The sequence below is a fragment of the Sphaerodactylus townsendi genome, linkage group LG04, assembly GCF_021028975.2.
Source record: "Sphaerodactylus townsendi isolate TG3544 linkage group LG04, MPM_Stown_v2.3, whole genome shotgun sequence".
NCBI lineage: Eukaryota > Metazoa > Chordata > Lepidosauria > Squamata > Sphaerodactylidae > Sphaerodactylus > Sphaerodactylus townsendi.
This window is the reverse complement of record NC_059428.1, coordinates 40,712,202-40,740,128: the sequence shown is the minus strand read 5'-3', so window position 1 is coordinate 40,740,128 and position 27,927 is coordinate 40,712,202. Positions and strand designations below refer to the sequence as shown.

At 42.7% G+C, this 27,927-nt stretch overlaps 1 protein-coding gene across 6 annotated transcripts; it reads right to left on the bottom strand.

Annotated features, from left to right (window-relative positions):
- Positions 1–21: 21 nt before the first annotated feature.
- TTF2 (transcription termination factor 2) lies at positions 22–26,235 on the bottom strand. 6 transcript variants are annotated; one of them, XM_048494962.1, is made up of 24 exons: positions 26,034–26,235; positions 25,541–25,601; positions 25,226–25,337; positions 23,196–23,282; positions 23,015–23,081; positions 19,358–20,278; positions 17,922–18,048; positions 15,941–16,126; positions 15,443–15,600; positions 14,463–14,544; positions 9,549–9,665; positions 9,230–9,380; positions 8,534–8,639; positions 6,736–6,920; positions 6,327–6,480; positions 5,494–5,585; positions 4,775–4,851; positions 4,396–4,535; positions 4,132–4,302; positions 2,643–2,695; positions 1,343–1,496; positions 774–856; positions 483–557; positions 22–254 (listed from the first exon to the last, which is right to left on the bottom strand). In XM_048494962.1, the coding sequence occupies exons 1-24, from the start codon at positions 26,034–26,036 to the stop codon at positions 110–112; spliced, it is 3,507 nt and encodes a 1,168-aa protein (XP_048350919.1). In that variant the 5' UTR covers positions 26,037–26,235; the 3' UTR covers positions 22–109. The 6 variants fall into 6 exon arrangements, with proteins under 6 accessions (XP_048350919.1, XP_048350921.1, XP_048350920.1 ...); XM_048494964.1 differs by lacking the exon at positions 23,196–23,282; XM_048494963.1 differs by lacking the exon at positions 25,541–25,601.
- Positions 26,236–27,927: the final 1,692 nt, after the last annotated feature.

Genomic DNA, 27,927 nt, shown 5'->3' with positions numbered 1-27,927 from the left:
AGACAATACAATAGCAAAAGCTTGAGCTAATTGTTTTATTTATTAAAAAACACTTAATTTACTTTTTAAGGCACTCCCACATAATTTCTTTTTATTCAGAATGTGACAGTCAAATGCTAAAAAGAAGCTTGAGGTCTGCCAGGGTGAGCTTCGTGAAGGAGTCTCCTCTTCCCGACAGCACTTTCTGAGCCAGCTCTTTTTTTGTGCCTTGCAGCCCAGAGATCTTTTCTTCCACTGTCCCTTCACAAACGAACCTAGAAACCAAGCATGGTGCATTAGCACACGTTTTGTTAGTCTTCTTTGTTCAGGCAATTAAAATAATTCAGCAGAACTGAACTGGATTGGTGAAGAACCTGCAAGACAGCCTGGAAGGGGTTCTGCAGTGCTCCAGCTGCTTACATAAAACAGTTCGAACAAATTCCCAACTCCCATAAGTTGAAACAAAGACGGCAACAGATGCAGGACATAGAGCAAATTACAACCTGTGGATCACAACATCCTTTTGCTGTCCCACACGGTAAATACGGTCGCAGGCTTGGTCCTCTAGAGCTGGATTCCTGAAAGGAAAGAAAACTGTCCTATCACTCTGCTGAAGCTACAGACATAAGCCAATAGGGAGTAGAAACAGTTCACATATTCAGCTCAGAATAAGGGTTCTTTCAGATTAACTCATGAATTCCCCAACTGCATTCCTTCTGATTTCTGCAATTGCAGTAAAAAAACAAATTCTGGGAAGCTTTCGAAGCGGGAGGCAAAACTGCCGTTATCATTACCAGTGCATGTCAAGGAGGAAGAGATGATTTCCACCAATGAGATTGAGGCCAACGCCTCCAGCCAAGAGGGAGATCAACATCACCTGCAATGGAAAAGGAGAAAAAATAGTTATTTGTTCTCAAGTCAGATCTGGCATTTCTCCTGAGTCTGGTTTAAGTAAAAACTTATTTTTACAACAGATTCACGGAAATCTGGATTTTGTGTCCTGATTCAGATATGAAGCCTACACAGCCCTGATCAAGACAAACATTACCTGTGCATCTTTTTCTTTTGACCTGCAGTTTCAGAGCTCTAAATTCACTACAGCAATCACTAAAGTTACTATGCTCAGCAACAACCACCACCTTTATTTGGCATTTAAAGTTACTATGCAATTCAAGAATTCAAGTCTTTCAGAATAACACTTTTCTTTACATTTATTACATATGATCAGACACAATACTGGGCTAGGAGAATTACTAGCTTAATCCTACCTGTCAATTATGGATCTGGCACAGAGATAGTAGCAACTACCTTCTGAATCTCTCAACAGCTGGATTGAGAAAAGCCTCTCTGATCTTTTGCATACCTGAGATCCTTTGGGATTATTGTTGAATTCCTCCACCAAATCCATCCTCTGCTTTGGACTCACAGAGCCATCCACTGTGGCATATTTCAGGCCAAGCTTCTCAAGGTGGACTGCCACAATCTTCAGCATGCTAGTCCACTGTGACACGACGACACTAGAAAGAAAGGAGGCAGCATTTTAGACCCTGGTTCAATCTCTCTTCTGCTATGAACTTATTAGGTGGAGTTTTAAAAAGCTACTTTTCTGCATTTGCATGTGAAGAGGATATCAGCCTGTCTTACAGAATCACTGAGAAGCAATAGAAAAGTTCTAAACGCAATAAACATTTAAAGGGAAGTATTTAAAGGAAAATATTTAAAACATTAAACTATCAGAGGCTTTTGATAGGGCTCCAAACAGGATTGTCCACTAGTTGTTGTGGGTTTTCCAGGCATTGTGGCCGTGGTCTGGTAGATCTTGTTCCTAATGTTTCGCCTGCATCTATGGCTGGCATCTTCAGAGATGTATCACAGAGGGAAGTCTGTTTACACACTGTGTCCAGGTGTAACAGACTTCTCTCTGTAATACACTTCTGAAGATGCCAGCCGCAGATGCAGGCAAAACGTTAGGAACAAGATCTACCAGACCACAGCCACATAGCCTGGAAAACCCACAACAACCAGTTGAATCCAGCCATGAAAGCCTTTGACAATACATAGGATTGTCCACATTCATAATTTATTTAAATGCATGTCCTAAGCATTAGCTATGAACTACCTGGATGCAACAAGTGTAATTTGGCATTACCTGACTAGTAAGGTTTGTATGCTCCTCCTTCCCCTCTGATTTCCTCCCTCACTTGCAACAAGCGTTTGTTATTATATCTGAATTGAGCAAACTACAGCTGATACAAATATAGCAGCAAACTAAGGTTTGCAATATACAGAAAGCCAAGACCAAATTGTAGGGCGCCAGGGCAAAAGGAAGGAAGATGCAAATCTGAGTTACAAGGCACAAGCATCTCCTGTCCAATGGGACATAGTTCTGCTTATGAATATTCCAGGATTGCATTATAGTTGAACACCAAAGCATTCTGATAGCATACCATGGAATGTAACCCTTTCTATTTATATCTTCTCTAACATATATACATTAGTTTACTTGACATTCCTGGGCCATTTCCCGTTCCAGCACTAACCTGGATTGGCCCATATTGCTGCAGACAAGACAGTTGCATCAGATGGCGTCTTGCCTCTTTTTGTACACTTTATTAGACCATCCCAAATACTACCCAGGAGGTCACCTGTGCAATTATGCCTACCTTTTCTGGGACTGACGCTGGATGGCCTTTAGCTCTTCCAAGAGATGTGATAACTAGAAAGTTGGAAGAAAATAGTACACTTTTGATCAATTCCATGTATACTTACTCAGCAGTAAATCCCCTGAATTTAGTTATGGTTATTTATAAGAAAGTGTGCCTAGGATTGCAATCTCATTCTGCTGTAACCACAGGAGATTCTGGAGTCATTGTCACTCCTCTATTCACATTTTTGGAAAGCACTATATGAATGTGAGCTAAGAAATGGGATTGCCTGCCTTCCTTAGAGAAGCAATTAAGAGATTTCACTGCCAATCAGTTTCACATAGCTTGATCTACGTACGTAAAAAATTTAAAACTGTAAAAAGGCATCAATGAATGCAAGGTCGGATGTCTTCAGCAACACACATAAAGGAAAACTATCATGCTGCAAACAAGCGCATGATAAAATAGCAAAATAACTTGCATTGTTCTGAAGCATTTGTGCTTTGTTCCTGCCAACAGTCTAATTTGTGGCCCAGCAATTTGGGTGATGGGATTTTAGAGATTTCCTTCACAATAAAACAAAAAAAGGTGAAGAATCAATCCAAGTACCTAATTCCTAAGTTCCAATAATACTAAAGATATTGACCAGTATCAGACTTGATGTACCCTCTTGCATCTTCCACAAGCAAACTGTATCATATAGATACAGTACAACTGTTTCAACTGCAGCACATAAACCTAGTCAACTGCTTTTTACGTCATGAAGAGCGAGATGCCAAGTTAGCAAAGTTTGGTGTCAATTACAAAAACCACACCAAACGCCTTCTAAAGGCAATTTATTTCAACAATTAAAGATTTAAACAATTACAGAGTCTTTAAATACATCCACCTTCTTTGCCCTACCAATTAAGCTGGGGAAATAGGGGATGAGTGCTGCGTTCATGGTGTGTTGTCATCTCTTGGGATACTTTTTGGAATCTTTTAGTCACTTTGGGCTGCCGTCCCTTGGATTGAAGCACACGTATTTTCTGTTCTGATGTCATAAATATTTACCTTTGAAGCTTAAAATAAAGAGCCAGCAAGATGTAGTGGGAAAAGTATCAGATTAAGGTTCAGAAGACCTGGGTTTAGCCTTTAAGCTTACTCAATGACCCTGGGCCAGTCACACACTATTAGCTGAGTGGTTGTGAAAATAAAATGAAACTGATATAAGTTCCTCTGAGATCCTTTGAAGGAGGCCAGGATAAAAATGTAGTAAACAGTAATATTTATGCTGTTGGTGAAGTAGCTGTGCAATTATATGCAACATAAACAGATTTAACTTTGTTTGAACAGATTATTCTCTTTTTCATTACTGTATCTGTGTTAGTCTGGCTGTGTAGTACAAATATTGTTTTCCACTTTTTTCAACACTGAAATATAGATTGTTTGTAAGAAATACACAGGAAGGGGAGCCAGAGAATAATCACCAGGGTTCCCTAGAAAGGGAGCGGCACAGTATTAATACCTTGGTACTCTGTCTAGTGATTTCAAAGAGATCCACGCCAAAAGGCGAACCAAAGAGGTACACCACAGACTGAGGGTCACTGCTATCAGATTCAGACAAGGTCATAGCACTAAGCTGCTCCTCCAGTGAGAGGGAGATGCCTTCACTGTCCAAGCTGGCCTTCTCCAGAGCCTACAATGAAAAGAACACAGTCAGCAACTTCTTCACTTGGATGACACTGCCTCAGGGAGCAGTCAGTTCTCTTAAAGACCTTTACATAATTACCACTTTTAGCAACGAAAGATGGCAGCAGCACTGACGGAGCCTCAACAACATGGATAAGATATGAACAGTCGTAGAGACTGAAGGAGTATCTATCTTAGTCTTTCCCATGGAGTCCTGCTGACCAGCTTGAAACTGATGCGCTATTAGCAAGAGAAATATACATGTCAGAGCAACAGGAACAGGTAATTAGTTAAGGAAGAGTTTAAAACCCCTCCGGAGATCATTAATCAGGGCTCCACAACAGCAGAGGTTGCCAACATTCTCTCATGAGCAGAAAAATGAATGTGGCAACAAAACAGTTTGAAGTAATGATTACCCCTGTCAGATTCCACTTAACACATTTCTACAGATACCGTAACAGGGCACTCCACATTCTAACCTCTCTCAAATGGGTTCTCTCCACTGCTCCCTGTCGCCTGAGTCTCCTGCCGCTTGAGGTAGGATTGCAACGTCGACCTGATTAAACAAAGCACATTTTTGAACAACCAAGACAGATTTCCTCAGTGAGAGTTTCATTTTCTACACACAAACAGTGCAAACCATGAACAGTTTTAACACAAAAGACATGGTCATGTGTCAGCAGGACAACAGAATAGTTCCTTTTTAAAAGTCTGCATTCTAACTAAGCAAGATCAATAGATCTTGTACTATAGATGCAATTTTTAACAAACTACCAATTTTAAGCAAGCCCCTAAAACAAAAAGCAAGTCTTTCCAGCAATCTAGGGAAATCTTTACATTGGCAACAGAATACTAATAATTCTAATTTAAAAAGTTAACAAAATGTGGAAATCCCACATTTCTGGATAGAGAAAGGATCAAGCTTTTCCGTAGAGAAGCCGCAGTTACTGATTTAGTTCAACAAGAAGGCAACAATTCAAGCACAGGCAAAACACTGTTCTCTGTTGTTTGTGAGGAGCGGTTATAATTATTTTTCAGGGACACATCGCATATATGGTCACAGACATTTGGAAAGGGATGGGAGTTGAGTGAGAGTCAGTAACAGAAGAGAACAGGAGATCAGGAAGAGAAGTATTGGGACTGTTAACTGTAGCCAAGGTAGAACGAGCTATGAAAGGCCTCCAAGATACCATCATACCTTGATCGTGTGAATAGCACATCATACACTGACTGTTCAGCGCCTGAGAGTTTTAATCTGTGTAGCCGAGTGAGACGTTGAGGTAGTGAGACCTGGACAGAGGGAAGAACCAGATGGACAGAATGTGCATCGCGATGTCAGGGCGAAATACAGGTGTTAAGAGCAGCAGCATAAATAACTTCCCTTATGAATGATTCACGTGGCATATTTTACGTGATGCTTCCCAAAGCTCAGAAATCTGGGAAACTTATAATACCTATTCTCCAGCCTTATGTGTGTGTAAAATGCTGCCAAGTCACAGCCAACTTATGACAACGCAGTAGGGATTTCAAGTCAAGAGACTAATAAAAATGGTTTGCCCTTGAATTCCTCTGCAAACAAACCTGGTATTCCTAGGTAATCTCCCATCCAAATACTAACCAGGGCCAACCCTGATGAGGTCTGACAAGATTAGACTAGCCTTGGCCATCCATACAGCCTAGCATTAGAGATAACTTTCAAACAGCCAAAAATGTGTCTTAGAACAAGTCCAAAAGGGACATTTAAAATTTCAACAGTTAGAATCTCTGTACATATCAACCAGCCTTGGGCCCACAAAGAACTAAATGTCCCAACCTAGGCAATCCCCTTTTTCTAATTCTGAGGTGCTGAACATTAGAAGAGGTGCTGAACATTAGAAGAGAGATTTTGTACTTGATTGATTAAGAAAAAAGACATTTCAATACAAACTGCACTGTAGGTCTTTTCTGATCAAGCTGGGGATTAGCAAATGGATGACAGGGTTATTTGTGCAGCACCCCTTCATATCCAAAAAGTGGCAAAACAATTATTACTAGAGGCTTGCCAGATGAGTCCAGCTGGTCCTTGGTTCTTCTCAACAAGAGGCTCCTGGTTAAAATAGCCAACCTCTCTCCTCCCTTTCTTGTATTATTGTCCACTTGACTCTTCCATACCTTGAATTCATCGAAAGGCGAGCAATGAAGAAACCTATGGGGACAACAGGAGGGGTAAATGACCCATTGTCATCTACTGAACTTGGGGAGGGTGGGAGAGGTCTTTCCATGTAAAGCATCTGGGCAAAATATTTACCCTATTTCAAAGAAAGTATCTTTTCCCGCCAAGTTTTCACCATGGAGATGCTAGACAAACAAGGCTGTCCGTGTGTGACAAGTTCTTAGCTTAAACCACTTGCAGATTTACAAAGCCAGTTCTCTTAAGCATCTCTGATTATGATCAACTCACCTTAGCAGGGAGTACATGTCCAAGAGATTGTTCTGAATGGGTGTCCCAGTTACAGCCCACCTGGCAGATGCTCTCAACTTGCAGGCTGCTATTGAGGCCTGCACTTTAGGGTTTCTGATGTTGTGTGCTTCATCCAATATAATTCTAGCCCAGTTTATCCAGAGCAAGGGAGAGAACGGTTTATCCTAGAGTGCAAAATAGATCTGGGTTTAGAATCAAAAGCCATGGGAAGCTGACAACTAGGTTAAAATATTAAAACATATCTAAGTTATCTACACATTTGACAGGAAAAAGGAAATCAGACCAACCTTTTCTTTCTACAGTTACTCTCAGTTTTCTTTCCCACCTTCCATAATCACAATTTTATATTTCAAAACAAAAAGTTAAACCTTTGCCAACTTATTGAAATTCAATAACACACAAGCTGAAAAAATCTCATTGAACTACAAGATATATGGTAGACCTTATTAGAACTTCACAGACTTAAATTCCGTGTCAAATATGGAAGCAGCATGAGGAGGGACTGATTGAGACATTAAGTATAGAATATCATATCCTGGCCACTGGAATCCTCTCCCAAGTTCTTTTAGCAATTGTTTTCAGATCCCTTTCTGCTTTCAAATGCTAGGACACTGACCCAACCATATGATTTTTTCCATTCAGTTAAAAACCATGTCATCAGTATGGGGAAGAAATTGTATTTCTATTTATTTACATTATTTTATTTATGTTCTTTATATACCTACTTGCTCACACAAGGCAAATTACACAAGCAAGACAATGCAATCAATAGGATGAGACATGTATTAAACTACGTAACGGGAAGAGATTACAGAAATCTGAAAACAAAAGTGTAGGTATTAGATATGATATATTAAACAATGCAGAAAATTGTATTATGTACATAGAAAACAATGTCGTGAGAGCAAGACAGTAGTCACTGCACACAGATAATACATACTGTATGGAGTATTATAGTCCCATCGTCCTTTTAATTTATTAAAGAAGCTTCATGAACCATTCTAATAGAGCCTGTCACCTTTATAAAAATTAACTCCTGAACAATTCTGTTTCACATAGTTTGCAGAATGACAGAAGTATAGGAACCTCCCCAACCAAATTAGGCAGGTCATTCCGCAAGGACCGGGGGCTGGGCACAACAGAGAATGCCTGTGTTCCTATGATTGTTTATCTTGCCCATTTACAGGGTGGCACCTGAAGAAAGCCCTGCTCAGATGGGTGAAGTTGTTGTGACAAAGTCGAGGAGAAGTGGTCCTGCAGATCTAAGCATCCGAAGCCATGCAGGCTCTGAACGTAATAGCCAGTACATTGAAGGGATCCTGGTAACTGATGGGCAGCCAATTGAATGACAACAGAACAGTACAACATGCATGCTCCACCTTAGCTTCTGATAACAACCAAGTGGTGGAGTTTCCAAGCTGACTCCAACGGCAAACCCATCTATACTATATTTGCACTTAATTGTGACTCCTGAATATAGTTTTGCATGAAGGAGTGGTTTATGAAGCGTTTTTAAATTATTCCTTGTCACATGGCATTGCTCAGAGGACTTTTTAACTTAGTGAGTTAAACTGGCACAGTCCAACGTGTATGGTTCATTACAATCATGATCAGCATATGAGCAAAAATGAGCAGAGTGCGATAGACTTTCTTAATAGCTACTCTGTGCCAAAGCAACAAATATTTGCCTTTCCTATGAAATCAGCAGGTCTCTTAGCATTCAAGCGTGCTTTTTACCTTAGGAAAGCCTAAGGACTAGTGTGTATATTCCATTCACCTGTGAAACGTGGTCCTTTGCAGCAACCTCCGCTTCTTCGTTACGCGTGGGGATTTCCTTGCCAAGGATGCTATAGGTGGTGATAACAATATCATATCCAGAGAGGCTGCACAGAAATGCGACACACAGCTCGTAAGTCACAGGATATCTCAGAAAAACTATAAACAACTAAAGAAAAAAAATTCCCACTTATTGCCATGAGAAATTAATATCCTAAATAAGCCAGTATTTGGATTCCCCATTAAAGAAAAACGAACAGTTCTAATTTGACTTGCGCATTTCTGCCCACCTTTCCAGTGTCTTGGAGAATGGGACAGATAGAACAGCTCCACATTTTTTCTACTCTAATAGCAAGCTCCACTGTATCATTAAAGAGGACACACTCCACAGAATTATCCTAGCCCACTATTAAGAGAGGAACAGGTTTCATCTGCATGGTAAGAATGTGTCAAAATTGCCAACCACAATGAAATTGACATGTGACAAATATAAACTGGTTCAGCTCTGTTTGCCAAGATGGCTGTTGAAAGGCCAAGAGGAAATACTGATCCTTTCAGCCCATACTCTAAGCTGCACAATTTCTCTGTGCCAAGACTTCTCCAGAGGTCCAGCAAAAGAACATTGAAATAGCAATCCAGTGTCAAGGTTGTATGATATTAAGCTTATGTTGGAACTGCCTTCTGGCTTTGCACTTACACTGTTGTATTCTTGTTTCGGTTGTGTCCATGGTACAGGCAGATTCTCAGTTTGCCATTGTTTACATGCCGTTCCACTTCCTTTTTCCAATGATGGATCAGGGAGGCAGGGCAGACGATCAGAGTACCATTGGAAAACGTAACAGAGGAATCTTCAAATATAAAGAATAATATGTGAACATATTTTGTTGAAACAGTCCACCATGTTTATTGGTTACACAGAAAAGAAAAGTAGAAAAGAATTTATCCAGTGTTACTGGTCTGTGTGAACAGGTCTACAGACTGTGACAGCAGAATTGTTAGTGTTGCTTCTTCTATACCTTGTCGTGAAATGCAGATCTCTAATTTCTTCTCCTGTCGCTTCTCCTTTTGTAACTGTCCCTGGGACAGGACAAGTGCAATCATTGTTAAAGTCTTCCCTAAGCCCATATCATCCGCTGGAGTGAGGAGGGAGGCGGGAGGAAGAGAACAAAACAAATACCAGGGAGTCAGGCTCAGGGCAGCTTACAACAAATTCCAACAAACATTGAAATCATATCAATTACAATGTAAAAGCCTCAATACCTATTAAAATTCCAATGGCGCCCCTAAGCCATGTAATACTAACAGGGAAACAGTCAAAAGGGGGGAAGGAACAACAGAGTAGCCTCCATAAGGGAAGGGATGGGAAATAATAAAAGTAGGTAAAATATAGGCACATGGTACCAGGGGAAGGAGGGAGGCCAGCTAAGATGGAAACCATTGTTGTCCTCAGCTGTAGGCTTGACGGAATATCTCAGTCTTCTGCAGAATTACATCAAGTCCCACAGGGCCCTGGTCTCACTTAACAGAGTTCTACCAGACTGGGGCCACCGCCCAGAAGACTCTGGTTCTGGTTGAGGACAGTGGATGTTTTTTTAGGCCAAGCAACACCAGTAAGTTGTTCCCAGCTGAGCAAAGCGCTCTTTGGAGGGTGTATTGCCTCATTTTCATGGGAAAAGAAATACGAATCTAGTGTATGGTACACACTACTTATTCAGATTGACAAGGAAGTCAAAGGAAGAAGCCTACCAGCACCCCAGACCATAATGCAGTCAGCGCTAGAAAGACCATGCCATTATCAACAGACTATGAGTTTTATGAGGTCCTTTGCTCTACTGTTTTGAGATAGCATATGTGACATGGAAACAGAAAGGAACAGAGCCCTTTAGCTATATGTACCTATTTCTCTGAGCCAGCTAGCTTCCATGTGGAATCTTCTTTCCAAACCTAGCCAGCTATTTAGTTATGTTCCCCAGGAACTCCACTTCTACACTGACCCTCAGCCTATGAGGGACTCCTGTGAACTCTCCAAGAGCTGGAAAGTAGATTAGAACTGTGCCTAATGTCCTTTGATTCAGGGTTTAGATTAAAACTTACTCACATTCTAACTTGGGGAAGCAGGCCATACCATAGACTTTTTAAAATTAATTTTTAAAACTTTTCCATAAAAACATTATAGAAACAATGAATCAAACAAAAGAATTGGAACCAAGAATAAAACACAACTTAGTCACAATATATATATATAAAAATCTAACAGTTCGTTTTTCTCCTGACAAGTGAACTCCCAAACTACTGGACCGATTGCTTTGAAATTTTCACACAACGTCGCACTCATGTGCGACCAGGTTTGCATACTGTTTCCACACATCCTGTTGAAAGTACATGTGTCAAGGCCGCCAACTGTGGCCGTTTTTGTGGAATCTGCCACAACTGTGACAGTTGGAACCACAGTTCTGTTCTGCAACAGCGCCATCTGCTGGCTGTCAAAGCAACACCCTCTGATATAAGGGAAACAAACATGCCTTCTATTCCAGACTATTCCAGACTATTCCAGCCTTTCTCAAAGCAAAAAGGACTTTCAAATCCCGTACAGGCTAACCCATTATATATATGACCTACGCCTGGAAATGTGCATTAGTACATGGAGAGAATTCACACCACCTCAAGCCAAAGAACTTGCAGCCATAGACAAGGTGTTACTACTTCTCCACATCCACATCAGTCAAAAAAATGAGAAGCCAGGACTGGGACAAAATTGACAAGCCCTCACCTACATGAAAAATGGAGAAAGACATTGCCAGCCACACAAACAGCAGAGGAATTAATGAGGACAGAAGCAGCAAGAATATTGCGAGAAAGCAAAACTTCCCCCACTAATATTACATGAAAGGAAAGAAACAAAGCTATTAAGAATCTCAGCTCTAGATCCAGAAATCATCATCCTTCCAGCAGACAAAGCTGGAAATGCAACCCAGTAATCATGAAGACTGAACAATATAAAAGAAAAAAATCAGAGGGAACTCCTGGATCCTACAACATACAAAAAAAAACTGAAAGCAAGACCCAACCAAGAAACTCACTCGCCAAACCATCACATTGGATTAAGAGCTCCTCCATTCAACCAGACACATGCCAACGACTCTGCCATAAGTCAGGAAGCTGCTTCCACCCCGGTTATATGGACTCCCCTAAATCCACAAGGAATCCATCCCACTCCAGACCTATTGTGAGCGCGATTAGTTACCCTAATGTATGGAACTGGCAAAATTCTTGACTTCACAGTTCACAAAGCCACATTGGACACACAGCGCATTATGTTAAAGACTCAGCCCTAACTTCATCGTAAAAAAAAAAAAATTAGCTATATCTCCATCTCAACCTCTAGCTGCACAGACTTATCAGCTTTAATGTTGTCTCCACTGTTCACCAAAGTTCCAGTGAAAGACACACTTGCACTCATCAGCCAAATAAGCCTTTAGAGGATGACATCACTGCTTTATTTCAACACTGCCTAACAAACCAGCTACTTCCAAGGGGACAATGATTATTATGAGCAGAACCGATGGGGTGGCCATGTGGAAGCCCCCCCCCAGCCCAGTGATAGCCAATTTCATATGGAACATTTTGAGAAAGAAACCCTCAACACAGCACCCAGGAAATCTGCAACTTGGTTCTGATTTGGCTGGATGACTTACTTTTACAATCTGGAGCCATGGTGAGGAGAGGAACTGGCTGAATTTTTCTGAACCACCTTAACAGCATCCACCCAAATGTACAATTTACCATAGAAACTGAAAAGAAGGGGAAACTGCCTTTTTTTAGGATGTCTTGGTCTCTTCGCATGACCCAACCACCAACTGGGTACACACAGTATATAGAAAACCCGACACACAGAGACTGGTATCTACATAGAAAACTCCAACCATCATCCACAACAGGAAACAGGGCATAATCAAAACTCCTGATAGATTGTGCAAAACGAGATCTGTCAGGAACCTCATCTCCTCCCCTGGGATGAAAACAACCATCTATACTGGGCTCTGCAGGCTAATGGCTACTCCACAACAGAAATCCAGAAGAGCTTTAAGACCAAAGGAGAGAAACCAAGAGGGACTAAGGAGAAACACTCTCACACGCAGGGAAAAAAATATTTCTCACCATACATCATAGGGGAATCACAGACTGGGGCAAATGGGAAACTGATGAAAAAAGCATTACCTACAAAGAGCCATTTTCAAAATCCCACTAGGACAGGGGTAGGGAACCTGCGGCTCTCCAGATGTTCAGGAACTACAATTCCCATCAGCCTCTGTCAGCATGGCCAATTGACCATGCTGGTAGGGGCTGATGGGAATTGTAGTTCCTGAACATCTGGAGAGCCGCAGGTTCCCTACCCCTGCACTCCAGGGAAAAAATACAGCAGATGCTCACGGCTCAGCCAAAAGGACAAGAGAGATCCCCTCACTCTCTGCAGGAGTATGCGCATACCCTGTAGCCTGTGGAAAGGTCTACATAGGAACCACAAAACATACAAGCATTCAGACCTGTATTAAGGGAACACGAAGACACTCAGTTGGCTTAACCAATCCATCCTGAAAATCTGCAGTTGCAGAACATGTGTTAAGCAATTCTTAAATTCTGGACAATTCAGAAGCCTACTATGTCCAGACTGGTAATAGGGAAGCCATTGAAACTCACAAACACCAGGACAATTTCAATAAGAAAGAAGAGACTTTGAAGATTAGCAGGGGCCTGGCTCCCAGTACTTAAAAATGGACTGATAACCCCACCTGCAATACATACAATGCACTCAACCACACCTTTGCATAGCCAAGTTCCACTCCAAACAGTTAATGATTGGTTCCCCCACCCTTGGGACATGGACAATATACCACACTAAACTTTCCCTTCTCACTTAGACCCAGGTAGAGAAACAAACTTTTTTCTCTGTGGATACATTCCACCTCTGAAGATGCTACAGCCACAGATGCAGTGGGCCGAAAGCATTAGGGAACAAAATCTACCAGACCACAGCCACAGTCCGGAAAACCCTCCAGAACCAATCCATGCCTTCCTTTGAAAATTGCTGCCATCTGGAGTGAGAAAGGGATGGGGCCCGCAATCTGGACACATGACTCCACTCCACCCTAGCGTGAGGAAAGGAGAGAAGGTGAGGGGGAGGTCTGGGGATTTGCTGGACCAAACGTTCTGACAAAACGTAGCTCACGCCTCCCAGTGTGTTTTAAGTTAGGTAATTCGCCTGCAAGGGAAGGGAGTGAAAGGGACAGGGCCAGCCACCTAGACATAGCCCACCCACCCTAGCACAGGAAGGGAAACGTTAGGGAGGGATGGGGCGGGGTGCCATGCAAGGGAACGGAAGTGAGGGAGGGGAGCGAGGGGCCCCTTGCCCCTCCCCTCCCTTGCAAGCATTGTGCAATGATACATGTTCGAACCGTTCGCTTCCCCTTTTCTTTCTTTTCCACCTCACCAGACTGAGCCACAGCAACGCGTGGCAGGGCCCGCTAGTTCTAAATATAAAGTTACACAAATGATGTTCTATAAAGGCATAAATTGATCAACTGATATTGAATCACAATTATTATTATAGTCCAATTTTTTCCCCCAAAAATTATAGAATCTGTCAGGTTATAATTTTTTAAAATCCTCTGGCACAGGTCTAATAGCACTAACACCGATTAATGATTCTATACTCACACACTCACTACATTTCTCTATTTACATTTCATTACTTTATGTTTATGAATAATACAAGAAGGACATTTTCCATTTATCTTGGAATTTTTGATTAGCTCTTTTACCATTCCATAGATTATTATGCCCTCAATGCTATGTGGGACACCTGATAAGAAAAGCTTCTTTTATTAGGAAAAGAGCTGTATGAATACCCTCAGAATCATAAACTTTCTTACCCAGGATTCCTCCACATGGCACCTGGATTTCCCGCCAGAGAAGCCAAGCAAGTGCCTGTTTCTGGTGCAGCAAAAGAGAGACCTAGGAAAGAGAGCACAGGATGTGGAATTAACTGCTGTTTGCAAGAGATGGCACTCAGATTTCATGTTCAACAGTAGTTACTTCCTTATTAACCCTTGATTCTGCTACCTCTTGAGCAACTGCCCTGGGACCCTCTATGGTGCTCCCATACATGCAATGATCACATTCACACAAGATTTAATACTGATATAGCAGGGGATGCTCACAGGCCAATTCCTTCCAGGATACACTAGCTCACTTTCCTTGGAGCACTTTCCGTGGCACTCCGAACCCTGCAGCCCTCCACAGTGGGGTCTCCTCACATTTCCCCATTCAAACACAAGAAGCTGCCCCACTTTCTGCCGCATGACTTGCGAGAGCCTGTCCTCCCTTCAAGTTTCACCTCCAGTCAAAAGGAAAGATCGATATTACCCTTTAAAGGTAAGATCGATATAAGCAATATTGTTATTACCTTTAAAGGACTTTAAAAAACAAGTCAGGCTATCTTTGATCTTGCCTTTGGAGCCAGAAGGAGGGAAGTCCTGCAGTGAGAGGAAACTTTGTGGTTTTCCTGGCTTCGCAAACTAAGGGGCATCAGGGATCTCCAACGACACAACTTTAGTACAAGAATCTCTGCCTCACAGGAACCATACGCCTGCTGTGGGGTGAAGTACTAGTGTATAATTAGCCACTGACTCCTCAGTCCTAAGCACATGAATACTCTCTCAGTATTGTTTGGATTGAACTTCAGTTCATTGGCTCTTATTCATAGGACTGCAAACAAATTATTTCAGCTTCTTTCGGGCTTCTTTTGACTGCACAAAACTCACGTAAAAAAATTCTGGCAGGAGGGAAAATAGCAGTACGTTGCAGTGACCATGTCACAGATCGCACAACATTCTTTATCACCTTAGCTCACCTTCAACCCTGGCGGGTCTACAGCCACCGCCTCCTCTGCGGGGCAGGACTTGAGGGACTTGTGGAGCTGGTTAATTGCATCACTTGTGGCATTATACACAGCTCTGAGCCGATCTTCTGTCATTCGACCTCCATAAAAGGTTTGCACAGAAGAATATTCTGGAAAACAGCACTGGAGAGTCAAATAATGAGCTGCTGGCTAGAAAGTTGTCAAGAGGGCAGAAAAGCAGCGACAGCTAGGATTTAGCTTCTTGGAACGCAAAATGTTTTAAAAGAATCAGGCAACACCCAAAGACAACAACAGGCACTATGAAAATGCAATTTCTTATACTTCCCATTCTGCCATGAAAACACCACAATATACATACATTTTATTTTGGGAGTAATGACCTCAGGAAGTTAGAGGGATTACTAGATCAGTGAGCTGTTCTAAAAAGTAAGCGAGGTTTATGCCAATCCATTCTATACTTTAATCATGGCTGGCTGCTCCCCCACTTACCTCCAGAAGGGTTACTACAGTGTTGATTAGATCCTGCAGGAAGACTGAGCTCTAACTGTCTGGTATCCTTATGCTCATGGAACATCTGTGGCCCTTTTCCCTTCAGGATACTTGGTGGCTCTGTGGTGGTTCTTCTGAATGGGTTATGCAGCAATTCTTCTTTCTTTCTGACAATGCCCGCATCACCTGTTAGGTAAAACCCAGTTCAAACATGGCACTAAAAGTAAGGAAAAGTACTTTAGGGACTACCATTTCAAATGGAAAGAGAGTGTAATTGCAAATTTGGAAACTGTTGCACTTGTTTAACATACCTACATGCAGCTCAGAAACGGGTATTTCAGAAAGAGGGAATGTAACACAACAGCTTTCGATGAGCACTCATCCATTATGGGTGAGCATTCAAACACGTGATCCCATGTCTTACCCCAAAAGATGCTTTTGAGATCCAACCCCAGGACCTCCTTGAATTCTCAGACCTTGCAATGTCTGAGATGCAGGGAAAGACTCCATGTTTGATATTGAAGCAGGGAAACTAAGATCAAGTTACAGGCAATCAAGAAGATGACCCACAGGAAGCAGTGAGGTGTCTCCCGTCCCACCATGGGAACCCACACCCTCCCCTGACTATGGTTTTATTTTGTGGCTTCTTGAGGACTCATCAAAATTCAGGCTATCATTAATGATCAATGTTTGCAGGGTAATATCAACCTTCTAGGACCATCCAGGAATCGGCCTTACCATGAAAACTGCTCTGGACATCTAATCATGAAGGCATAGATAGCGCTCATTTCCCAGCATCTTTCAGTGGCCACTGACCACTGACAACCTGGGGCATTGTTTCCTTGATCTTTACTTATGGCTTCACAAACTTTGTAGATAACTAGGCTTTCCTCTGACACCCTGATCCCATGAGAAAGGGAGTCGTATTCGTTATCTCATGGGGGCAGGACGTTAGGTTGCTTTCTCTGACTATCTGCCACTAACCTCGGGATGCCTCAGCTCCGGGGACTGTTTTTCACAATTTGGGGGGAACTGAGGAGGGGGGACTTGCTGGGGATAAAGGAGGTGGCAAAAGTCTGGTTTGCCAGAACTGGCTTTGCCAAGCTTTGGTGCTCTGACGCTTCTCAATAAATGCTTCTGATCAACTACACAGAGTCGGTTTATTGGCTTAAGGTTCGAGACCTAACGCAAGGGTTGGTTCTGACTTTGGATTAGTCCAAGAGAAAGCACACCTAGCATAACCAGGACAGTTTCCACTACGTGATTTCCCCGTTTTTGCTTATCCCCCAAATACTAGTGTGGTACTGTATGCTGCAGAGGTACTCAACCTCATTAATTACCCAAACTGATCATGCTACATGGCTGCCTGAATTTTTTTCCTTCTGCTATTTTTGTGTACAATAGAGATTAAAATTCAAGTAGTGTCTATCTCGCTGTGTGCTATTCCAAATCCCTACTTGAGGCATTGCCCCTGCCTGCAGCCATTCCACCACAGACCAGTCTTGGGAACTGGGAGATGAACTGGTGAAAGACTGTTCACACGTACTGCTGGCATTTCAAGGAATAGATCCCCCCAATGGCAGTCTGAAAAGTACTGACCAAAAGGGGATGTTATCATCAGCTATTTGTACATGTTTGAACTGGCTCCAAGACAATATTTTTAAAAATACACTATAAATTTTTACACAGTGAGATAGAGAGATTTAGCACCAAAGAAATATCTCCAAGGGTTCTAAATCAGCGGTTCTCAACCTGTGGGTTGCAACTCCTTTGGGGGTAGAACGACCCTTTAACAGGGGTCGCCTAAGACTCTCTGCATCAGTGTAAAATGGATAAGTGTTAGTGTTGGGGGTCACCACAACATGAGGAACTGTATTAAAGGATTGCGGCATTAGGAAGGTTGAAAACCACTGTTCTAAATAAAGAAAAAATACTGCCTTTGCTGAATGGCCAAAAGCCTCTAAATTCTGAATAAGCATACCTTGCTTTGCATCTTCTTGGATTTCCAGGTTAAGAGAGCTAAGTGCAGCTTCCAGCTCTTGCACTTGCTTTAATAATCGTGCCCCTTTATCTGGCAGAGCCCGCACGTTCACCATTTTCAAAGTGTTCTAGAGAGATGAAAGGGGGAGAAAAAGGTGTCAGTGACTTTCTACATGCTTCTCTATTTTTATGTATTGCAACAGCTCTGAAATATTTAAGAGGAATACAGGACTGAGGACAAATATTATCTGTTGTAAAGTTTCCAGCAAGTAGCAACAACAGGATTATTACTATGCTTTATGATGCTTCAGCACTCACACATCGATGTTTCTCTAGTTCTTCTACCTGCACTATGATTGATCAGAGAGTTGTTCAAAACCAGCTTCCAAGGAAGAAAAGTGCTGCAAAAAATCAATGCAAGTGACATGCATGTAAACAAAAGCAAAAAATAAATGCTCTCCTGGGGAAACCGAACAAAACTTTCTGCTCCGCTGCACTTTGATGCTACTCTCACAGCCCCATCCAAAGGGGGGTGCTGAAGCTGCCAGTGGAAGCAGCATGGGCTTCCATCGGTGGAAATACCCTGCCCAAGGCAATGATGTTGGAGTGCAGCACTTGACACTGAGCTGGCATCACGGGGTCATTGTCACTGGTGTAGCAAGGGCAAATTGGGAGCATGGCTAGGAAAGGAGCCGATCTTACTCAGCTTCCTTCCAGCCAATCACTGCATTATGCTGGCAGCTGGGAGTCCCACCTTATGGGACCTCGGTCGGCAGTGTAAGGTGGGTGTGGGCAATGGGGCTTCTTGGTGGCAGCGCTGCTGGGAAGCCCTTTTGGGAGCAGTGGGGGGTGCAGCTACGGCTGGCCACCCGGCCTGTGGATGGGGCTACACATCCTCTTCCTTCTGGTGGCATTCACTTCTGTAGTCTTAACATTTTAAAATATGTACCACACTGTCAAAATAATAAGCCAACTGCAAAGAAATCTTTTCATGTAAAGGTACATTTTTCATTCAAATAGTTCAGACTAATGCTTCCTGCAATTACCACAAAAAGATGATGTGAAATTAACTATGAATCACATGCATGTAAAACAGAGTATCTCCTAGAAGCACTTTTAAAATGCGGCTTCTATGCTCAAGCCAAACTATGTTCATGTCATTGACTTAAGCAAAGTCTGAGTATCACAAACTAGCATCCACCATTGTCAGTCCCAAGCAGAGTTAAACCCTTCGAAATTGATTTAAATCAAAAAATTTAGAAGTGTGTAATTTTGCTAATGGTGGCGCAGTAAAATACCTGAGTGGTTCATAAAGGTAGCCAACTGAAGGCTAGCTCACTTTAAAACATTCAAGAGGATATTATTTTGACACAAGGAGCCTTTGGGCCACAGTGAAAAGGGATGCTCAGACTTCGAAAAAGCAAGCAAGCAAGATACCGTTTTTTGTCTTAATTGAGCTGAAAGTTGGCCGTGAAGGGCTTTGGAATCCACAATTTCTGCCCTTTGTGAAGAGGCGCTTCCTTGCGAGAGGGAAGGTGAATTCTTCTTACACCAATCTTTTCCATGCAAGGAATCTACTGTTAGTTCAACAGGTGACTTGGAGGGCAAAAATCTATGCTGCTCATCACCAGTAACATTTTTGTTGGTACCCTGTTTTTCTTCTGGAGTTATTTCCCTGGGTAATAGAGGGTTTTCTCTAGTGGACACTGTAGGCAGGCCTGTATGTTCCTCAGTGATTACAAGTCCTCCAGGTGTGACAGTCCTCTTTTCATGTCCCCCATTGCCATGCATCTTCACTGTTACCCTTTTGTCTATGCATGTTTCTGATCCTCCTTTTCCAAGCTGGTCCTCATTAAGGGGCTTTATGCTTGGTGCTTGGCTGCAACAACTTCTTTCTTGTTTCTGCAAGCCATCTTTAGCAGGTCTCATAACGGAACTCCCCCTTATATACCCAGATGGTATCTCAGCTTTCGTGCCGGAGCAACTTTTTGGTATATGCAAAAGTGCAGTTTCTTGAAGGCCCGCTGTCAGGTCACTTGAACTCATTTGGGTTTGTTTTTCCCCCTTGGATGATCTACCACTTTTATTTCCCAACTCAATTTTACAATCTTTCAGAAGTTCTTTCCCAACAGATTCAGTTGATAATTTCTGCTGAAACTTTTTATCGTAGCCCAATGTCTCTCTATTGTCCTTTTTGGGGGAATTTTTGTCCCCGTCGTTATTAATCTGTTTCAAACAGAAACGTTCTTGATTCTTGTCTAGCACTTTGAATGGGTTTCTTTGATCTCCGCGATTAAGGGATAGATCCAAAGTGTGCTGAGATTGTGGTTTAGATGATAATTTGGTGGGTTGTGAATCCTACAAAAAAGCAAGATCAAATCTTAGACTAGCACCAGACACCATGAATGCCAAGGCTATACATTCTCAGTGCTTCTGCACAGCTGTTGCACTGACCTTGACCCAGAGAATAAAAGTAGACATCCTGAGGATCTTTATGTTTATTATTAAGAAATAAAGGTTGTAACCATGAGAACTATGAAATAGTGTCAAATACATCAGAAACTATACAAAATATTGGATCAGGCCTTAGTGCCCTGTTCAGTTTGTTTTCTCTCACAAATATTATCTGTCTTTATATAAGGCCAGCTAGATTCCAGTCAAGTAACACCTTAGAGACCAACAACATTTGGGGGGATATTTATTTATTTATTATATTTATACCCCACCTCATACTAACTTCTCTAGGAGGCTTACAAAGGTTTAAAAACAATAAAGACCACAATGAAAAACACCATTCATAAAATATAACAACTTAAACAGCAATAACAATCACATTAAAATAACCCCAACCTGACCTCCCCCAGATCAGAAGCTGTAGAGGGGGTTTCCAGGGAAGCTAACCAAATGCCTGGATAAAAAGGAAGGTTTTCACCATGTGTCTCAACCCACAAAGGGCAGGTGCGTGGTAAATCTCCAAGGGGAGACTATTCCACAGCCTGGAGGCAATCATGAAAAAAAAAACCCATATGTCCCTACCCCCAGGCAGGGGGAGGTACTACCAGAAGAGCCTCCCCCTGTGATCTCAGAGCCTGGGCAGGTACATATGGGAACAGGCACTCCTTCAGGCAGGCAAAGTCAAAGCTCACACTCTCAAAATATCTTGGACTCCATCTGCACATGCAGAATAATGCACTTTCAATCCACTTGCTATTCCAGACAGTAAAATACAGCTGCAAAGTGCACTGAAAGTGGGTTGAAAGTGCATAATTCTGCAAGTGCGGAAGGGACATAAGTCTCTAAAGTGCTAATAGACTTAAATCTAGCTTTATTACTGCAGACCAACACAGTTGCGATAGAAATGCTAAGATTTGCTAAGGCTCAGGTGTGCCACCTAGTAATGCATTAAACACTTTTCTTCTACAGCTTACCACAAAGAGATAAATAGCATGATTGAAAGATTCAGTGCTATTTTGGGACAGGTGCTCAAAGCCTATATAGGCATGCACCCTAATAACTGGGATGATTCCTTACAACACCTTTTTGCATACTGCAAGGTGCTCCAGGAATCCACAGGCTTTTCTCTCTTCGAAGCTTTTTCTGTCTTTGTTGAGAAACCAATGGGAAGGAGTACACATACAACAGTTTGAACCTAGCTCTGTCCTGGACTATGTAGATAATATACAGAACACTCTGAGAGAAAGTCTAGCCCTCACGAGAGAAAATTTGAGCAGGGCTCAAGAGAAACATAAGCAGTGGTATAATTACTGCATGCATGCTAATATATAAAGAAGGAGATCAAGTCATGTTTCAAAACCTCTCAAAACTAACAATTTAGAGGCAAGGAAAGAGGCCTTCACAGTGTTAGAGTGCCCCAGTGCTTCTTTGCATGCTTACTCAGAAGTAAGACCTTTATGCTCATGTAGGCTTGCTCATCGAGGCCTACTCTAAAGCAGGGGTCCCCAAACTACGGCCCGGGGGCCAAATGTGGCCCCCTGAAGGCATTTATCCGGCCCGCCAGGCATGGCGGCGATGGCTCCATTCATGTGCAGTGGGGGCTCGAGGGAGAGGAGGAACCGCCCCCAACGGCTGTTGATTGCAGTTACATGATGGCACCCCCAAATCTCCATGAATTTTCTGATCCAGAGTTGGAAACCTTACACGTGGCAACTCCTGCTCACTTCCTTCCCTCCTCAGCTACCCCATGTGTTGGGTTTCCTGTGGCTTTCTTCTTGTCTCCGGCCCTCACTCAATTCCCATTGGCATCAGCAGCCAGGCTGGTGAATCGCCAGCTAGCATGCTAGGAGGAAAGAAACCCAGGAAGATACCTAATCCTGGGTTAGATGGAATGCTTCATTGGGAAAGTTCTGCTTTTTTTTTACATGGGAAGGTATTCCACAGCCTCCCCAACAATATTTGGAGCCCACCCTGTACTTGACATACTTTGGTCACTGTTCTAAAAATAGACCATGACAGAAAGGCTGAAAGGTGAAATCAAACATTTTACAATCATTTGTGCATAGGAATTTGTTCATAGTTTTTTTTAGTCTGGCCCTCCAACAGTCTGAGGGACAGTGAACTGGCCCCCTGTTTAAAAAGTTTGGGGACCCCTGCTCTAAAGTAAAGGGACATAGAATTGCAGCCTTAGGCTGCATTCAGACATCACAAAAAGTTGCAAGTGGTTCATAATCAGGTAGAAACATGGTTCATTTGCCCTGCTTGCATACTCCTGTGAAGCGTTTGAAAACTTTGTGGTTGGATCAAGCTCCACCTTGCTATTATGTCCAAATGCCGTTAACTAATTGAAGGGGACCATGTTGCCCCCATCCCCAAACTGATGTTTTAGGCTGATACTTAAGCGAGGCTTAGAATCCCAGCTTGTGGGGGGAAACACATTTAAATTTGCCAATTTCCTTGATCAAACCACAGAGTTTCAGTCAAGTTCTGTTTGTCAAGGAAGAGGCAGGTAGGAAGAGTAAGGACAGCACCATATGGCAACAAGCTGTATGAAGAAAAAAACAGTTAACTGATCAGTGTTTTGAAACTTTTAACACCTTACGTTGTAGCAACAAATAAACAGCAACGAGGTATAAGTACCTGCCATGGGACACTCCCACACCACTGCTTCCCTTCCATTTTACATTTCGTGCATCGATAGAACAGTCTGTTGAACAACAAAACAAAGAATGGAATGTCAAGCAGGCTACCTCACACTTTGGACCACACCAACCTATGATATAAGAATGTCAAAACATCAGCTGTGCCTTGGAAAATATACCGATATTGGTCTGTCTCCTGCTGCTGGACCAAAACTTGCAGTTCCACCACACACTCCTCGTGTATCAAGCAATGAGAAGGACAAAGTCTGAGGGAAGAAAGGACATTTACATAAGCAAGGTTTGTGGCAGGAATGAATGAGGGTTCTTGAAAGATCTTCAACCAAGGTTATAGGAGATTCTTTCGTTTCTTGCTATTTTCTCAAGTGGCATAAAACTTATAAGGGAATTTAAGCCTTCATTCTAATGTAGAATGAGCATTCATTCATTCTAGTGTAGGAGTGTATGACCAAATATCTTGTTACAGGACTTCTGTGTTTTATGACCCAAATACTCGTAATAGTTCCAAAAGATTTTGCAGCATTTATGCTACAAACCAAACGTTCCACATCAGATCTATCAATCAATACTTTTTTGTTCTTTTTCAAAAGCTAATATTGTCCCACTATCAGGTTTCAGACCATGGAGTACAACCTAATAGTTGTTTCATGCACGAAAGAAAAAAACAGATAATCTTTCCAGAACTTAGCATGTAAGGTGTAACGTGTGATACAAGTACTCTTCTTTTTCTCCATGAGTATACCATGAACATGTTTACCAAACTATCTCACTATGGTGGATGCCTTTCAGCATGAAGATAGCCCAATGATCTAACATGAACACTGCCTGCAAAAATGCAAAGAAGAGCAGGGCATGTAAAAGTAAACAACACATCTGAAGCTTCCCCTTATTGCTTTTCATAACTTCAGCCTGTATACTCTGACACAGAAATGCAGATCTACAGAGATGGAAAAATACTTCTGAGCCCATCATCTTTATTGTTGCTTTAAAAAAAATCATGTCACACCTGATCTGCAGAGCATGATACTGAAAGGAAAATGTAGCATTGCTTACTAGTATCCACACAAACAAGCCTTTAAATGGGCCACAGCTCTGTACATATCGTTGAAAGACCACAGGCACAATTCAGCATGAGGCTGTCCTACACGAACCCCGATTGAAGAAAACAAAGTGGTGTCAAAACACAGTAGAAGAACATCCTGTTAGACTGTGTCTCAGAAAAGTTTGACACATTTACCTGCTTTCCCAGAAGAAAGGATATCTGCATGCATATGTGTGTATATGCATACCACATGTCAGCACACACAATAAGAGCACGGGGAGAATGCATGCATCAAATATTTCCAAAAAATTCAAGTAAATGAGCCAATCCATGTCTTATACAGGGTAACAATCCATCTAAAACCAAGAATCACACAATGTAAACATTCCCATCTGGTTTCAAATATGAGGGGAAGAGACCAGTCAAACCTGTGTATAGAGCAGGGGTAGGGAACCTGCGGCTCGAGAGCCGCATGCGGCTCTTCTGCCCTTGCACTGTGGCTCCATAAGCCAAGCCGCCGGCCCCATCCTTGCCCGCCCTGCAGGCAGCAGGGCGGGTGCACCAACAGCCCACGGTCGGCTGGGCCGCGCCACGGGCTTCCCCTCTCGCCCACCCTGTTGGAGCGGGGTGGGTGTTTTCCCGGCGGCTGGTGAGGCCGAGCCGCTGGCTTCATCCTTGCCCGCCCCGCAGGCAGCAGGGTGGGTGCATCCATGTGCTTCTTAGAATGAGCGGAGTAAAAGGTTAAAAAAAAAACCCTATATATATAGTGTTATCTTTATTTTAAATGTCAAAAATTATTTGTGGCTCCAAGTGTTTTCTTTTCCCGTGGAAAACGGGTCCAAATGGCTCTTTGAGTGTTAAAGGTTCCCTACCCCTGGTATAGAGCAAACCCCTATACATTAAATCATGCCAAAATGAAAAATTATTAGGACTGGAGTCTAATAGCTTACATTTATAAATGTCTGAACCCAAACTTACTACTTTTTTTATTTTGAACAGGATTTGCAATTTTATGTGCTTAAGACCTTTCCTGTCAAATTAGAAGGGGCACAATATTAGTTTTACTTAATGTGAGTGCATCCAACAGTGGAAATTCCAAAACACAGGTCCTTAAGGTAAGTACCCAGAACACAAGAATGTTCAACATACTTGGTGGGGAAGACAAATTCACAAGGCGGCTGGTTTTGGACTCCACACACATAAAAGCTTTTGCCTTTGTTTGGGCCATCTTTTATGCCAGTCTTTAAAAGACAGGGAACCCCTGAGAAGGAGAAAGAAACAAGAACATTTAAAAAAGGAACCACAGGAGAGGCATAGAAGCAGCCGAAGTCAAAACTAAAACAGTTCCACAGTAATAAATTCTGATTCTATCCCACATATGTAATTTTTTTAACCGCTGTTCTGTCACTACTGCAAAATACTTCATCAAGCTACTTTGCCTTTGGAACACTGAAAAAGACTTACGGGGGGGGGGGGGGTGTGCAGTGAGCACTTCAGCTGGCGCATAAACTGCAGTGAAACACACCTGTAACAAAGAAGTAGTGACCTGGCTATTTCCCTGGAGGATTTATGTTCCCATAATGGTGGCCAAGATGCCATCCTTTTTTACATAAGACTCTACAAGCTACAGTCTGTGTAACCAGCATCCTGTTCAGAATGCTAAGGCAGAAAACTCGCATTCCCCCCACCCATCAAGTGTTCTAGCAATGAATTCAAATAACTGATAACTAACTGGGCACGTAGTTTCGAACTTCATCCAGTTGATTTTTTTTTTTTACTGTTTCATCCAGTGAAGTCAGGGGCTTTCTGCCTTGAGGTTCTGGTTTTTCCTCCCTCCATTTCTTGCCGTGGAAATAAGAGGGCAGGCAGAACTTGAAGCCTGGCCAAGCGGCAAGTAAGCTCTCTTCCTTTGCCCTACGCCTGCCCCCAGTCCCAGCTGAATCGGCCTATTCCTCACCATGCGGAGGGCACAACACCTTCTCCATAACAAGCCGCCAAATATCAAACTCTTTACACCTCCTTCTCAATCCAGTGCATCCCCGATGGCTACAAAGGAAAAAGGAGAAGCCGGGAGAGGCTTCAGAAACCTGCCAATCTCGCTGTTTCCTCGCCCACCGACATCCTCGGAGCCTATCAAAACAAAAAGAGGACCGGAAGAAGTCAGGGAAGAGTCAGGCCTTCGACAATACAAACAAGGAAGAGTTAGGGCACGCCCTTAGTGTCCCGCCCGCCCCAAGATCCAAATGATCTCTCCCCGCGCGCTTCTTTTCCTGGCCAATCAACGAACGGAGAGGTGGAAGGCAACGCCATTGGTTGGGAAGGAAAGCAATCCGTTTGATCGCTTAGCGCGCTGGGGCGGGTGAAAGAATTCCCAACAAGGCTTGTTCAGGGCGGAGGATGGGTTGGGTAGCTCGATCCGTTGGTGCCACCCTGAGAAAGTACAGATACGAAACCTGGCCACGCGCGGGGAATACTGTCTTTATCTCTTCCAACGAGACATCCGTGAGAAATGCATGCGTTGAAGCACCCACGAGGACAGCAAGGAAAGATTCTTGTGTCTCTTTATCATTTTTTTTTCCGCCCATCCTCCAGGGATCTCAAAGCACTTCGTGCCACCCTCGATTTATCTTACTAACAAAGAAAGCTGAAAGTGGTTCCTATTTCCGTATTTGCACTTCTTGGTTTCTTCTTGGTGTTTCAAACTGCAAGTATTTGAGGATGCTTAAATAGATCGGCATCTCGCCCTGGCCAAAGCGTTGGATCTGTCTCTTGTCCCTACGTTCGGGTCACCACGCTGCCCTGCAACTGGACCTATGCTGTTTCCTGGCCCACGGCTTTGTTGAATTACAGTGGAACCTCGGTTTTCGTTGGTAACCTGAAAAGAATCGATGAAAACCGAGGCAAACTTTTCCATAGGAATCAATGTAAATCCAATTAATCCGTTCTAGGCACTCAAAAAGCATACCAAAAACACATTTTTGGTGAATAAACATAGTGTTTAATGCTGAAAACAGTAACAAACAATAACACTCGGACCAGCTTCAGAGCCAGTGGATCAATGTCGCCCCAGAAAGCTGTCCAAAGAGGTCTGTTTCTGACGCCTCTAAGATTTGTCTGAAATGGGGCAAGACATTGTCATTAAACAAGTTGCAGACACAGCCTGCAACAGCTTTGTCCCCGTGATTTTTCTCCACAAAACCCCTGCACTTTACTGCAAATCGATGAAAACCGAGGCAAATTTTTCACTGAAAAAATCGATGAAAACCAAAACTGATGAAAACTGAAGGCAGTGAAAACCGAGGTTCTGCTGTATAGCTAGGGAATTGACTGGCCCAGGATGAGTAACAAAGCAAAGAGTTTGGGGGCATCTGCAAGATTAACAGGTCTATTGCAGCGTAAAATTTTGTGAGCCGCAGCTAATTTCATCAGGATCATGAAGTAAACACTATATGCCTCTGAAGAAGTGAGCTCTGACTTGCCCAAGTCAGAATAAATGGTGCTAAATCTTGAAGGTGCCCTGAGACTCCTGCTTGATTCTGCTGCTGCAGGCTAGTGGAGCAGGCCATATTTAGATTTACCATCATGTTACACAGTGCCACTTTTGTACTTTATGTACAAATTAGATGCTGCTTTCTAGATTGTGTTGATTTGTGTGTTTGTGTTATCACTGCATTTAATCTGTTACTTTTAAATCTAATGCAACCATCCCTAGGATAATATGGAAATAACTTGTCAGGTTTTCTAGACAACACTTGGAGTACAATCCAGATGTGCGTAGGGGAGTGCGCTGTGGTGGCCAGGTGCCATGTTGCTGATGCCATTTCCACAGCAGCTTCAGATGGTGCGGAAAG

Bases quoted from the DNA above. Each gene is read 5' to 3' on its own strand.
- TTF2 (XM_048494962.1), bottom strand. The intron at 25,338-25,540 runs GTAAGTCTTTTT...TCTCCTTCTCAG, and splicing joins TGCACACCCCCCCCCCCCCC to GGGTTCCCTGTCTTTTAAAG. The intron at 2,696-4,131 runs GTATTAATACTG...CCAACTTTCTAG, and splicing joins TCACTAGACAGAGTACCAAG to TTATCACATCTCTTGGAAGA.